General features: G+C 42.4%; 1 protein-coding gene across 3 annotated transcripts in view; it reads right to left on the bottom strand.

Annotated features, from left to right (window-relative positions):
* LOC137439154 (potassium channel subfamily T member 1-like) overlaps positions 1 to 13,154 on the bottom strand; it is a 270,273-nt gene that overhangs the window by 72,620 nt on the left and 184,499 nt on the right. For all 3 annotated transcript variants that reach the window (XM_078767829.1, XM_078767828.1, XM_068134879.2), the window contains exon 16: positions 10,569 to 10,718. In XM_078767829.1, coding sequence (XP_078623955.1) covers positions 10,569 to 10,718 — 150 coding nt within the window. The remainder of the gene's footprint in view (positions 1 to 10,568; positions 10,719 to 13,154) is intronic.

The raw sequence follows: 13,154 nt of genomic DNA, 5'->3' as shown, positions 1-13,154 counted from the left end.
AACTTCCAGAAGTTTGATTATCTTTTAGCGATAATATCCAGTTTTCAAGTTATTCTCAACAGATGTTGAGGAGTGCATAAAATATTAAAATACAGATCAGGAATATAAATTGGCAATGTAGTGCTCGATAATATATGATATATATATATATATACAGTATATATTATACAGTCACGTGAAAAAGTAAGTACACCCCATGTAAAGTTTTGACTTTTTCAACATATTTCAACATACAGCTATTTGATCTTCATTTCAACAATATTGACAGATAAAGGTGATATAATATAACAAATATCATGAAACATTTACATTTTGTAGTCCATTGTATAATTTAAATAAACGTAAATGCAAATTTCGCATGTGGAAAAAGTAAGTACACCCCTACATTCATCACTACTTCAAATACCTAAAATTAGAATCAGGTGCACCAGCTCAGGTGCAAATGATAAGAACATCGTTAGAGAGGATCTTAGAGGTACCTGTCTTATTTAAACCTCAGACATGTAGTTTGGTTTGCTCTTTGTTGTTGAAGTGTGCGGCGTGACCATGCCAAGATCAAAAGCGCTCTCTGAGGCCTCCAGAAAGAAGGTTATAGATGCCTACGAGTCTGGGAAAGGATTTAAAAAGATCTCCAAACAATTTGAAATCAATCATTCGACTGTCTGGAAGATCATCTACAAGTGGAGAAGATTCCAAACAACTGCCAACTTGTTCAGGCCAGGCCGCCCCAGCAAGTTCAGCCCGAGAGCAGACTGCAAGATGCTGAAAGAAGTCTCTAAGAACCCCAGAATGTCATCACGGGACCTTCAGGTAGCTCTTGCCACTGTTGATGTCAAAGTGCACGAGTCTACCATTAGAAAGAGGCTGCACAAATTTGATCTACATGCGAGGTGTGCCAGGAGGAAACCTTTGCTGTCCAGAAAGAACATCAGGGCAAGACTAAAGTTTGCCAATGAACACCTCGGCAAAGACCAGCACTTCTGGAACAATGTGCTCTGGACAGATGAGTCAAAGGTAGAGCTATTTGGCCACAGTACCAGAAGACATGTTTGGCGAAAACCAAAGACAGCATTTGACCACAAGAACCTGATAACAACTGTAAAGCATGGTGGTGGAAATATTATGGTTTGTGGCAGCTTTGCTGCATCAGGGCCTGGGCAGCTCACCATCATAGAATCCACTATGAATTCTTCATTGTACCAGAGGGTGCTTGAGGATGATGTGAGGCCATCTGTCGGAGAGTTGAAGCTCAGCTGAAGGTGGACATTGCAACATGACAATGACCCTAAACATACCAATACACCCACCTAGAAATGGCTGAAAAGAAAGAAATGGAGGGTTCTGGAATGGCCAAGTCAAAGCCCGGATCTAAATCCCATCGAGATTTTGTGGGGGGATTTGAAACGAGCTGTGGATGCAAGAAGCCCCACAAACATCGCACAGCTGAAAGAATTCTGCATGGAGGAGTGGGCAAAAATTTCTCCCAGTCGATGTCAGAGACTGGTAGACAGTTATAAGAAATGCCTACTTGAGGTTGTTTCTGCCAAAGGGGGCAATACCACCTATTAGAGCCAAGGGTGTACTTTCTTTTTCCACATGCGAAATTTGCATTTATGTTTATTTAAATTACTAGGGCATGCCCGTACTATATATATATCTAAAATTATATCCCCCCCCCTCTATTTATATGAAATGGTTTGGTCCATTCGCAAAGCCAAAGCGAACGGCTTGCGAGTACGGTGACAATCCCCCCCCTCTATTTACATGAAATGGTTTGGTCCAAAGCGAACGGCTTGCGAGTACGGTGACAATCCCCCCCCTCTATTTACATGAAATGGTTTGGTCCAAAGCGAACGGCTTGCGAGTACGGTGACAATCCCCCCCCTCTATTTACATGAAATGGTTTGGTCCAAAGCGAACGGCTTGCGGAGTTTGGTAAAGAAATCGCCATAGCGTGCACAAACGCGCAGGAAAGCGAAAGAATCGCAAATTAGTTTTAATTAGTTTTAAAACATAGTTTAACGCCAACATAGCGGCAACATAGTTTGCCAACGTGAAATAAATGAATACGCTCTCAAATGTGCCGTCCGAGGCAGAGTCTGTTCGGCACGTTCGGCACACGTGATAACTCGCTGCTCTCTGATTGGTTGAATCGTTTTTTGGACATAGCTCGGTAACTACTTCTCTGATTAATATGAAACCTTGAAAAGGCACATCCTCGGGTCCCCAGCAATATACCTGGCAAGTTTAAAGTATATCGGACCCGTGGTTGTCGAGAAACAGCGGTCACAGACACACAGACATACACACACACATACACACACACATACACACACACAGAGATTACTGGAATTATAGATAGATACAATGGACTACAAAATGTAAATGTTTCATGATATTTGTTATATTATATCACCTTTATCGATCAATAATGTTGAAATGAAGATCAAATAGCTGTATGTTGAAATATGTTGAAAAAGTCAAAACTTTACATGGGGTGTACTTACTTTTTCACGTGACTGTATATATATGTGTGTGTATATATACTGTATATATATATACATATATACACAGACTTGGCATTTAATATGGAATTTCTTTCTTTTCTTGACTTGGGTTTACTTTCTTAACTCAGTATATCAATCTGGTGAGTTTCTTTTACACTTTGGTGATTTATTTGTTAAAAGAACCATGTCACTGATTGTCTATCACAGCAAGAAGTCAACAACAAGATTATATCACAGGTGGCGTGGCAAAATGTACGGACAGGTGCATTTGATGATTGGCTTCACAATCGGGTATACAAGGGTTGTTGCGTTCTGTATTAGTGGAAAACAACTGCTGCACATCTCCAAAAGTTATTGCCGCTTCCTCTGGAGATGGTCCGTCAACTCGACAATGCTGTTTGCCATGGAGTCATGGCTTTACGAAATTACGGCATGAATCAGCGTGCTATTGCTCGGCAGTATGGCATCACTCAAGGTCAGGTGTCAAAGATCCTGAAACGAAATGATCAGAGGGGTGTCCCGACTCCAATACCGAGGCCAGGACGTTCCCGCAGAACAACAAGGAGGGATGATCGCCAGCTGCACCGGTTAGTCCACAATGGCCGTACCAAGTCAGCTAATCGGCTTAGGGCTGAGTGGCAGCAACTGACAAATGTGCCTGTATCCAGAAGGCTAGTCAACCAACGACTGGTTCAAGCAGGCTTTCGTGCCAGGCGTCACCTGAGAAAGTCACGCCTGACCAGACAACACCGCCAGCGCCGATTGCAGTGGGCCAGAGAGCACCGTCAATGGCAGCCAGGACACTGGAATCACGTGATCTTCAGTGACGTCTAGATTTCTGGTCTATCGTCAAGATGGCCGTGTCCGAGTGCGCAGACAAGTGCATGAAGGCTACAACAAAGATTGTATAGTGCCAAGAGTCCAAGCTGGAGGTGGTGGGGTGACCGTTTGGGCTGCTTTTCATGCAGGGGGCAAAACTGACCTGGTTGTTCTGAATGGAAACCTGAACCAATTCAAGTACAGGGACATTCTGGAAGAAACATTGCTTCCATTTGCTCGTGCAGCCTTTCGAGGAAACTTTGTCTTCCAAGATGACAATGCATGGCCTCATCGTGCTCGCATGATCCAACACTTTCTTGCTGACCGTGGTGTAGAGCATACGGAGTGGCCTGCCATGTCCCCGGATATGAATCCGATAGGAGAACTTGTGGGCAGAATTAACGCATCAAATCGACCACTTGGACCAGCAGCCGACCTCTGTGCGTGAATTGCAGCAGGCTATTGTCACTGCATGGCAAGCAATTCCTGTCCAAACCTTGGCAAATCTCGTGAACAGCATGCCTCAACGTGTACGTGCTCTCCTGAATGCTCGTGGGGGTTACACGAAGTACTGAACTATAATTTTACTGTCCGTACTCCCAGTCGTAATTTAACTTTTGTTTAAAAATTTTTTGGCAAATGTGCAAAATAAAGAGATACTTCTGGAAAACGTACAGAAGTTTAACACAGTACTGTCCATGAATTAAGTTCGATATCAGTTTGCATCATTTTCAAGGATCAATTTATTTGTTTCGAAATGTCAAATGTGGTTTTTGTTTCTTTTAAAGGTCACATTAACAAAATCTAGAATAATTTCAACATAATTCCAATGAACTTTTGGTTCTAAGACATCTTGAAAAGTAAGTTCACCCCCACAAAAAATATATTCCGTATTAAATGCCAAGTCTGTATATATATATATATATATATATATATATATATATATATATATATATATATATATGTAGATATATATATCTATCTATATATATATATATATACAGTATATATATATATATATATATATATATATGTACATACATACACACACACACACACACACACACACACACACACACACACACACACACACTGTTACAGATTCGTCACTTCCGTTGTTGTGGTTTTCATCCACTGTAAACATTTTTGATTCCATGTACTATTATTGTTGTCGTTTAAGGGAAATAGCTATTACTATTTTCGAAAGGTAAAAAAGTGAATGTTTTAAATGAAACCGGAACCAGACGACGAAGAAGAGGAGGAAAAAAAGAAGGCGGAGCGAGTGAGTCGGAGAAGAAGCATAGTTGCTTCGCGGTCTGGAGCGAACGTTGGCGAGCAAGAGTCACGAGTGAACTTTGGGTTTCCCAGGAAAGGGATTCCTGCGACAGAGTGGTTATCGCTGTGACAGATCAACCTGCGTGTCAGGTTTTGCGGTCGATTCCGAAGGGAATCATCATCGGGCCGTTACGTCTCGAGTACGGGCCGTCGGCCATTTTGACTCACGCGCTTTGCACGTCGAGCAAGGTTTCTTTGCTTCGCTTTAGCCTTTGCGCGTCGCGCAAGGTTTTTCTTTGCTTCGCTTCAGTCATTCTCCCCGCATTCAGACGTTTATCTGGTGTGTGTGTGTGCAACGCGGATTTTGAAGGTAAATCTGAGGTTCGCCAACTGTGAGCCGTGAAACGTCCAGACCCGAGGGTGTGATTTCCCAGTCGCCTTGAGGGCGCCTTTGTGCAGCTTTGGCCGCGTGACTGTGACTGTCAGCCGAACGGGATTCTGGTCTCGATTGGACATCGTTCTGACGATAGCTGGAGCAGATCGACTTTGGCTTGAAACCGGAATCAACTTGGGTTTGAAGCTGGGAAAGAGACATTGGGAATGTTCTTGTTTCACTCACTTGGAGCACAGTGAGTTATATATTACGAAACTGATGGTACCATCATAGGATATATTGATTGTACTTTTGATTACTATTATTGTTGTACTGTTGTTCTTGTGTGATCTTAATACAATATTTGCTTGTTGGTAACAATTGGTGTGGCTTCACCATTGATCTTTGACATACAGAATAACACATTATTCTGCCATGACTCTTCTCGGGGCTCGGAGGTACACCGTGACCAGGGGGTCGGGGAGGAGCACGTAACAGAAATTGGGGGCTATTCCAAAATTGGCCCAAACTGAAATTGGGGTCCTCATCTGGGATTAAATTCCCTAACACTCGTCCGGGATAGAATTCCCTAACATTCCCAAAATTCCCTGCTAATGTCTGCTGCTCTTCTTCTGCTCCAATCGGTTCTTCTGATCATGTGCTTGTCAAAGTGGACATCTCTCTGGCCATTCTCAGAGAGCCTCCTCAGCGTCGACGAGTCTGGCATTTCACTCAGGCCGACTGGGACGGTCTTCAAGCAGCCATCAATCGTCTGGATTGGTCTCCCATCTCCACTGCCTCTGACATCAATTCTTCCTGGGAATTCTTCCAAAGCAAACTGATCTCTCTCATGCACAGATTTATCCCATCTCGCCTTCAATTGTCTTACCCTTCCTCCCGTCCATGGTACACTGAATCTTGTGGTGAGGCAGTTGCCCTGAAACAACTTGCCTTTGCCTCTTGGAAGGCTAATCCAACTGAAGGAAATCTCAGTTCCTTCCACCAAGCTCGGAACAAGTGTGTGTCTACCCTCAGGAGTGCCAGGAAGCACTATCTCTCCTCACTCAAGAATGAACTCTCAAACCTGTCTCCTTCCTCCAAATCCTGGTGGCGTCTGGTCAAATCCGTTTCTGGTGTTTGTTCCCCCTCCATCCCCTCCCTTACCTCAAATGGCCACACAGTTGACATCGCACGTGACAAAGCCGAATGCCTCAACTCTGTGTTCGCCTCGAAATCCTTAGTCCCAAACCCATCTCTCTCTGTTCCCACCTTTCCCAGTCGAACCCAAATGCTCCTGGACTCTGTGTCCTTCTCTCCTGACAAGGTGGAGGAGTTTTTGTCAAACCTCGACTCTGATTCTGCAACTGGACCAGACGGCATCAGCCCACGGGTCCTAAAATCCTGCTCTGCCGCTCTATCTCACCCTCTCTCTGTTCTTTTCACCCTATCTTTTGCTCAAGGTCATCTGCCAGCATCCTGGAAATCAGCTAACATTACCGCTTTACACAAAAAAGGTGCAAAAACAGATCCTTGCAACTACAGACCAATCAGCCTGCTCCCAATTATCAGCAAAGTCATGGAATCCATCATTGCTTCGGATATGAAATATTTCCTCTTCTCCAATGGCTTGATCTCTGATCATCAATTTGGTTTCAGACCAGGTCACTCTACTCTGGACATGCTGCTTCTGCTGTCTCAACAATGGATGGAGGTCCTGAATGCCAAACAGGAAATCAGAGCTGTCTCCCTTGACATATCAAGGGCCTTTGATACGGTCTGGCACCCAGCTCTGCTCACCAAACTCTCCTCCTATGGTATCCATGGAAATCTCCATGCATGGCTTGCGGACTTCCTCTCTGGTCGTAGTCAACGTGTGGCCCTGAATGGATTTCTCTCATCTCCCCTTCCTGTTCAGGCTGGAGTTCCCCAAGGAAGTGTGCTGGGCCCTGTGCTTTTTCTGGTCTTTATCAATGATCTCTCTGACTCTCTGGAAAATCCTCTCTATCTCTTTGCTGATGACTCCACTCTCTGCCGCTCCATTCCTCTTCCCTCAGATAGGCAGTCTGCAGCCTCCTCACTCTCTGAAGACCTGGACAAAATCACAGACTGGTCAAACAAGTGGAACATGTCTTTCAATCCTGCCAAATCTCACTCTCTTACTATGTCTCTCCGAAAAGATCGACTGGACAACCCTCCCATCTACTTTCTCAACAATCCTCTCCAAGAAGTTCTGTCGCTCAAGCTTTTGGGTCTCACTATCTGCCATGATCTTTCTTGGGAAAACCACATTTCCAAGCTGGCCTCCAAAGCCAGTCGCCGACTGGGCATCCTCCGTCGTGCGAAGTCCTTCCTCGGCACACCTGAGCTCCTCACCACATACAAGGCTTTCATCCGCAGCTCAATGGAATACTGTTCTCCCCTATGGGCTGGTGCTCCTGCCTCACACCTGGCTCGGCTTCACGCTGTTGAATCCAAAGCTTTCAAAATCATTGGAATCTCCCGCGATGAAGCTATCTCTGAGGGCCTTTCACTCACTCACCGCAGGCAGGTAGGTGGTCTTTCTGTCTTCTACCGACTCCTCTCCGGCCTTGCTCCCCCAGCTCTCTCCGTGCTCTGTCCCCCAAATATTCCTACAGGTCGCACAAGATCTGCCAGCAACCCTCTGATGGTTAAACTGCCGAAATCTCGGCTCTCTGCTCACCTTCACTCTTTCATTCCTCTTTTCTCCCGCCTGTGGAACAAACTCCCACACTCCCTTCAATCCCTCTCCTCCCTCCAGGTCTTTAAAACAGCTGTTCACCACCATCTCTTATCTTCCCCCATCAATAACCTTGATCTTTTCTACCCCCACTAATTCACCCCAGATCCACCTTGTTTGAAATTCCAACTTATTTCCTGGAAATCCTGGCAGTGTCCATATGTTTATACCTCTCCCACCCCCCCCCCTTCACATGCCTCCCCCCCTTCACATGCCTCCCCCCTTCACATGCCTCCCCCCCAAAGCCCTCTCCCTCCCACAGATCTCTCGATGTCTCCATGTCTCTCGGTCCCTGCTCTCAAATGTTGTGTTTGTGTCCTTCCCCCTCTCTCCCCATCTTGTCTACCGCTCCCGATGTTATTTGTTTTATGTGTCTGTTTGTCTTTCTGTGTGATTAATTTTCGCTCTTTCACGAGCCTCGATCTTGTATACAAAAAAAAAAAAAAAAAAAAAAAAAAAAAATCCCAAATTTGGAATTTTTCTAACATTCCCAAATTTTTCAAATGAAAAATAATTGGGGGAAATTTTTGTGTGAAGGTCAACAGGTGTTGAAACAGAAACAGAAACTAAACTTTAAACTTTAACTTTAAACAACAGAAAATTTATAATTATTAAGTAAAGGTTGCTTCTAATTAATACATACTCATGGGAAATTTATAATTATTAAGTGAAGGTTGCTTCTAATTAATACATACTTATGGGAAATTTATAATTTTTAAGTAAAGGTTGCTTCTAATTAATACGTATACTTATGGGAAATTTATAAGTGTTAAGTAATGGTTGCTTCTAATAAATACATTCTTTTGGGAAATTAATATTTATTAAGTAATGGTTGCTTCTAATTATTAATACATACTTACGGGAAATTTATAATTATTAAGTAAAGGTTGCTTCTAATTAATACGTATACTTATGGGAAATTTATAAGTGTTAAGTAATGGTTGCTTCTAATAAATACATTCTTTTGGGAAATGAATATTTATTAAGTAATGGTTGCTTCTAATTATTAATACATACTTACGGGAAATTTATAATTATTAAGTAAAGGTTGCTTCTAATTAATACGTATACTTATGGGAAATTTATAAGTGTTAAGTAATGGTTGCTTCTAATAAATACATTCTTTTGGGAAATTAATATTTATTAAGTAATGGTTGCTTCTAATTATTAATACATACTTACGGGAAATTTATAATTATTAAGTAAAGGTTGCTTCTAATTAATACATACTTATGGGAAATTTATAATTATTAAGTAAATTAAGTAAACCCTGGTGTTGGGCTAGCGGCTAGGGTGCCGGCTTAGGATCCTAGGATCCTGGGTTCGAATCCCGGTCGATCGCTGAATTAACGCCAGGGGGGTTGACTCAGCCTGTTCATCCTTCCGAGGTCGGCTAATTGAGTACCAGTTCACTGGTAATTCCCTGTTTGTCGTTAAAGGCGGCAAAAAGGGTTGGCGTCAGGAAGGGCATCCGGCCGTAAAACATTGCTTCAAAAAGGGGACCAAAAAACAACAACAACCACGGTTCCCGAAAAAGGCCAACCCCCACTTTGCGGGAAAAATGGCCTCTAAAGGTGGTTATTATATTTATTTAAGTAAAGGTTGCTTCTAATTATTAATACATACTTACGGGAAATTTATAATTATTAAGTAAAGGTTGCTTCTAATTATTAATACATACTTACGGGAAATTTATAATTATTAAGTAAAGGTTGCTTCTAATTAATACGTATACTTATGGGAAATTTATAATTATTAAGTAAAGGTTGCTTCTAATTAATACATACTTATGGGAAATTTATAATTATTAAGTAAAGGTTGCTTCTAATTATTAATACATACTTACGGGAAATTTATAATTATTAAGTAAAGGTTGCTTCTAATTAATACGTATACTTATGGGAAATTTATAATTATTAAGTAAAGGTTGCTTCTAATTAATACATATAATTATGGGAAAACCAGAAAACCACCATTAATGATGATGAGGTCTTTGTCCGATTAATTCGGGGAATCTGGTGACTGCACTGTGAAAAAACCTCTCCTTATTTACTTTTGATGATGTGTGTACAGCAAGTTGCCGAGGCAGGCATCACCAGGCAACGGGGAACTATGTGACGTTTTGTCACTCACTCACAACACGCAAATGGTGGTTTGAGCCCAAGTGAGAACAGCACTGGATGTGTTGTGCGATCCGTGCGGACACTGTTCCGATTAAGGCGTTTGCATAGTTGTCAACATTGAGAGAAGAAAAAGCGGGAGAATTGAAGGGACCCGCGATGTGAGGGAGTGGGTGGTAGAGGGGAGTGGAGCGAGGGGGGATGGAGTGTCTGGGTACTGGGTACACGTCTAGGCACATGAGTGGGCACATGAGTCTGTGCAGATGGGGTGATGATCTGGGGTGGGGGTTTGATGGTCTGGGAGGGATGAATGGTCGGGGAAGGGTGGGAAGGTCTGAGAGAGGTGGGTGGGGGGTCTGGGAACATGGGGTGATGGTCTGTGGAGGGGGGTTGAGTGTCTGGGAAGGGGATAACTGGTCGGGGAGGGGTGGAAAGTTCTGGAAGGGGGCCGATGGGGGCTTGGGGGTCTGGGAGCACAGGTGACGGTCAGGGGATGGGGGTTGAGGACAAGAACAATAAATTTCAATCAGGGCAAGAATAAAAAGCGTCCTTTTTTCTATCGTGGTATTTTACCATGCGCTTCCAGCTAGTACTATTAGTATTATACTACTGTAAACTGCTGGGGATAGTTTTACAATCTCTCACTGGCAACGATGCTACACGATACGCATCTACACACAAAATGTCCCCGACAATCCCCATGCCCTCCCACGTACTTTTTGTGTGCATGGAAGGATGCGTAGGTGAAACTCTTCTTCTCATAGTCTTTAAAAAACTTGGAGTCTTCCAGTCGGATGTGATACATTTCATTGCCAGAGCAGCGTCCGTACGTTTGCTGCCACAACTCCCGGGACTCCTGGCCCTCCCTGAATGTGACAGTGCACAGATAAAAAAAGGATTTTTCAAGAGAATCATCATTATTATTACTTGTGTCAACACCAAGAAGCTTGGATGTAAAAAGCCTCATTGAACTGAGACATCAATTAAAAATAAATAAACAAGAAATATGTCGTGCATAGCACGATATTTGCGGAATCCCTAAAATAAGTTGATGGCCTATGATGACCTCAAAAATAATTGGTGGTTGAATATAGTGACCTGTTATGCAAATCCTCTTAAAATTTCAAGTCAATCGGATGAAAATTGAGGATTTGAGAAATCTGGCCTATGTTGACCATTTGGCCTATGTTGACATCAAAAATACTTGGTGGTTGTATTCATAGTCCAGATATGCAAATCCTCTTAAAATTTCAAGTCAATCGGATGAGAATTGAGGATTTGAGAAATGTGGCCTATGTTGACCTTTGGGCTGAGGTTGCCCTCAAAATACTTGGTGGTTGAATTTAGTGATCAGATATTATTATTGTTATTATTATTATTTTATTTTTTTGTATACAAGATCGAGGCTCGTGAAAGAGCGAAAGATATGCAAATATGCAAGAGAGATATGCAAATCCTCTTAAGATTTCAAGTCAATCGGATGAAAATTGAAGATTTGAGAAATCTGGCCTATGTTGACCTTTTGGCCTATGTTGACCTCAAAAATACTTGGTGGTTGTATTCATTGTCCAGATATGCAAATCATCTTACAATTTCAAATCAATCATATGAAAATTGAGGATTTTATAAATGTGGCCTATGTTGACCTTTTGGCCTATGCTGACCTCAAAATAGTTGATGGTTGAATTCAGTGATCGGATATGCAAATCCTCTTCAAATGTGTCAAGTCAATTGGGTGAAAATTGAGGATTTTTGAAATTTGACAAAGTTGGTGACCTTTGGCCTATGTTGACCTATTGACCTTTTGACCCCAAAATGCAAAAGGCTTCTTGCTTATGACCAACTCTACCATTTGGTGAGGTTTGGTGAAGATCGGTAGAAAATTGTGACCTGTAGGCGACTGACATACAGACAGACAGACAGACAAACAGACAGACAGAATAACGCATAGGACCAACCAATATACTTGAAAAATCTTCTATTTTCGCAAGTAATAAAAAAATAAAAAAGAAGACGTCATGCAGAGCACGGTACTTGCAAAATGCATGCCATTGATCCATCAAATTGTCCATTTCATCCAGATTAAAATTGATGATCTCGATCAAAGCTCGGGTTATAGCTCGGTTAATAGCATGAAAAATGACGATTTTTCAAATGAAAATGGATGATTTTGGAAATTTGACCTTGAGTTGACTTTTGACCTTTTGACCTCAAAAATAGTCGGTTTCCCTATTTAGTGACGCGATGTGCAAATGCTGTTCAATTTTCAATTCAATCGGAAGAAAATTGACGGTTTTTTTCAGATGAAAATTGATGATTTTGGAAATTTGACCTTGAATTGACCTTTGAACTTTTGGCCTTAAAAATAGTTGGTTTTCCAATGTATTGCCTCAATATACAAATGCTGTTCAATGTTCAAGTCAAACGGATAAAAAATGGCGATTTTAGAAATTTGACCTCCAGATGACTTTTGACCTTTGACCTCAAAATAAATAGGATTCTTAATTGTGACGACCTCTACAACTTGGTAAAGTTTCGTGATGATCGGTTTCTAATTGTTACCTGTAGGCCGGTGACGAACAGACAAACAAACGGAAAAAAGAATTAGAAACGCAACGAGTATACTTGAAAAAAATCTTACATTTTAGCAAGTAATAAATAAATAAATAGCTTACTCTACCATAGTTATTGTTCGCATTATCATGATCATGTAGATTTAATCACTGTCGCCATTTAATGAGTGGCTAACATAATATTCCGGGTAGTTTAAGGAATTGTGTTTGTGCTCGACTTTGTATAACCAGACTCGGTGGTGCAATGGTTCAAGACGGTAGATCCGAGACGGTAGATCCGAGACGGTAGATCCGAGACGGTAGATCCGAGAAGGTAGATCCGAGACGGTAGATCCGAGACGGTAGATCCGAGACGGTAGATCCGAGACGGTAGATCCGAGACGGTAGATCCGAGACGGTAGATCCGAGACGGTAGATCCGAGAAGGTAGATCCGAGACGGTAGATCCGAGAAGGTAGATCCGAGAAGGTAGATCCGAGACGGTAGATCCGAGACGGTAGATCCGAGAAGGTAGATCCGAGACGGTAGATCCGAGAAGGTAGATCCGAGATGGTAGATCCGAGACGGTAGATCCGAGATGGTAGATCCGAGAAGGTAGATCCGAGAAGGTAGATCCGAGACGGTAGATCCGAGAAGGTAGATCCGAGACGGTAGATCCGAGAAGGTAGATCCGAGACGGTAGATCCGAGAAGGTAGATCCGAGATGGTAGATCCGAGACGGTAGATCCGA

Source organism: Myxine glutinosa, chromosome 13, assembly GCF_964187855.1.
Source record: "Myxine glutinosa chromosome 13, kmMyxGlut1.1, whole genome shotgun sequence".
In the NCBI taxonomy this organism is placed as follows: Eukaryota; Metazoa; Chordata; class Myxini; order Myxiniformes; family Myxinidae; genus Myxine; species Myxine glutinosa.
Note: the sequence above shows the minus strand (reverse complement) of the source record. Positions and strands in the feature narration are given on the sequence as shown.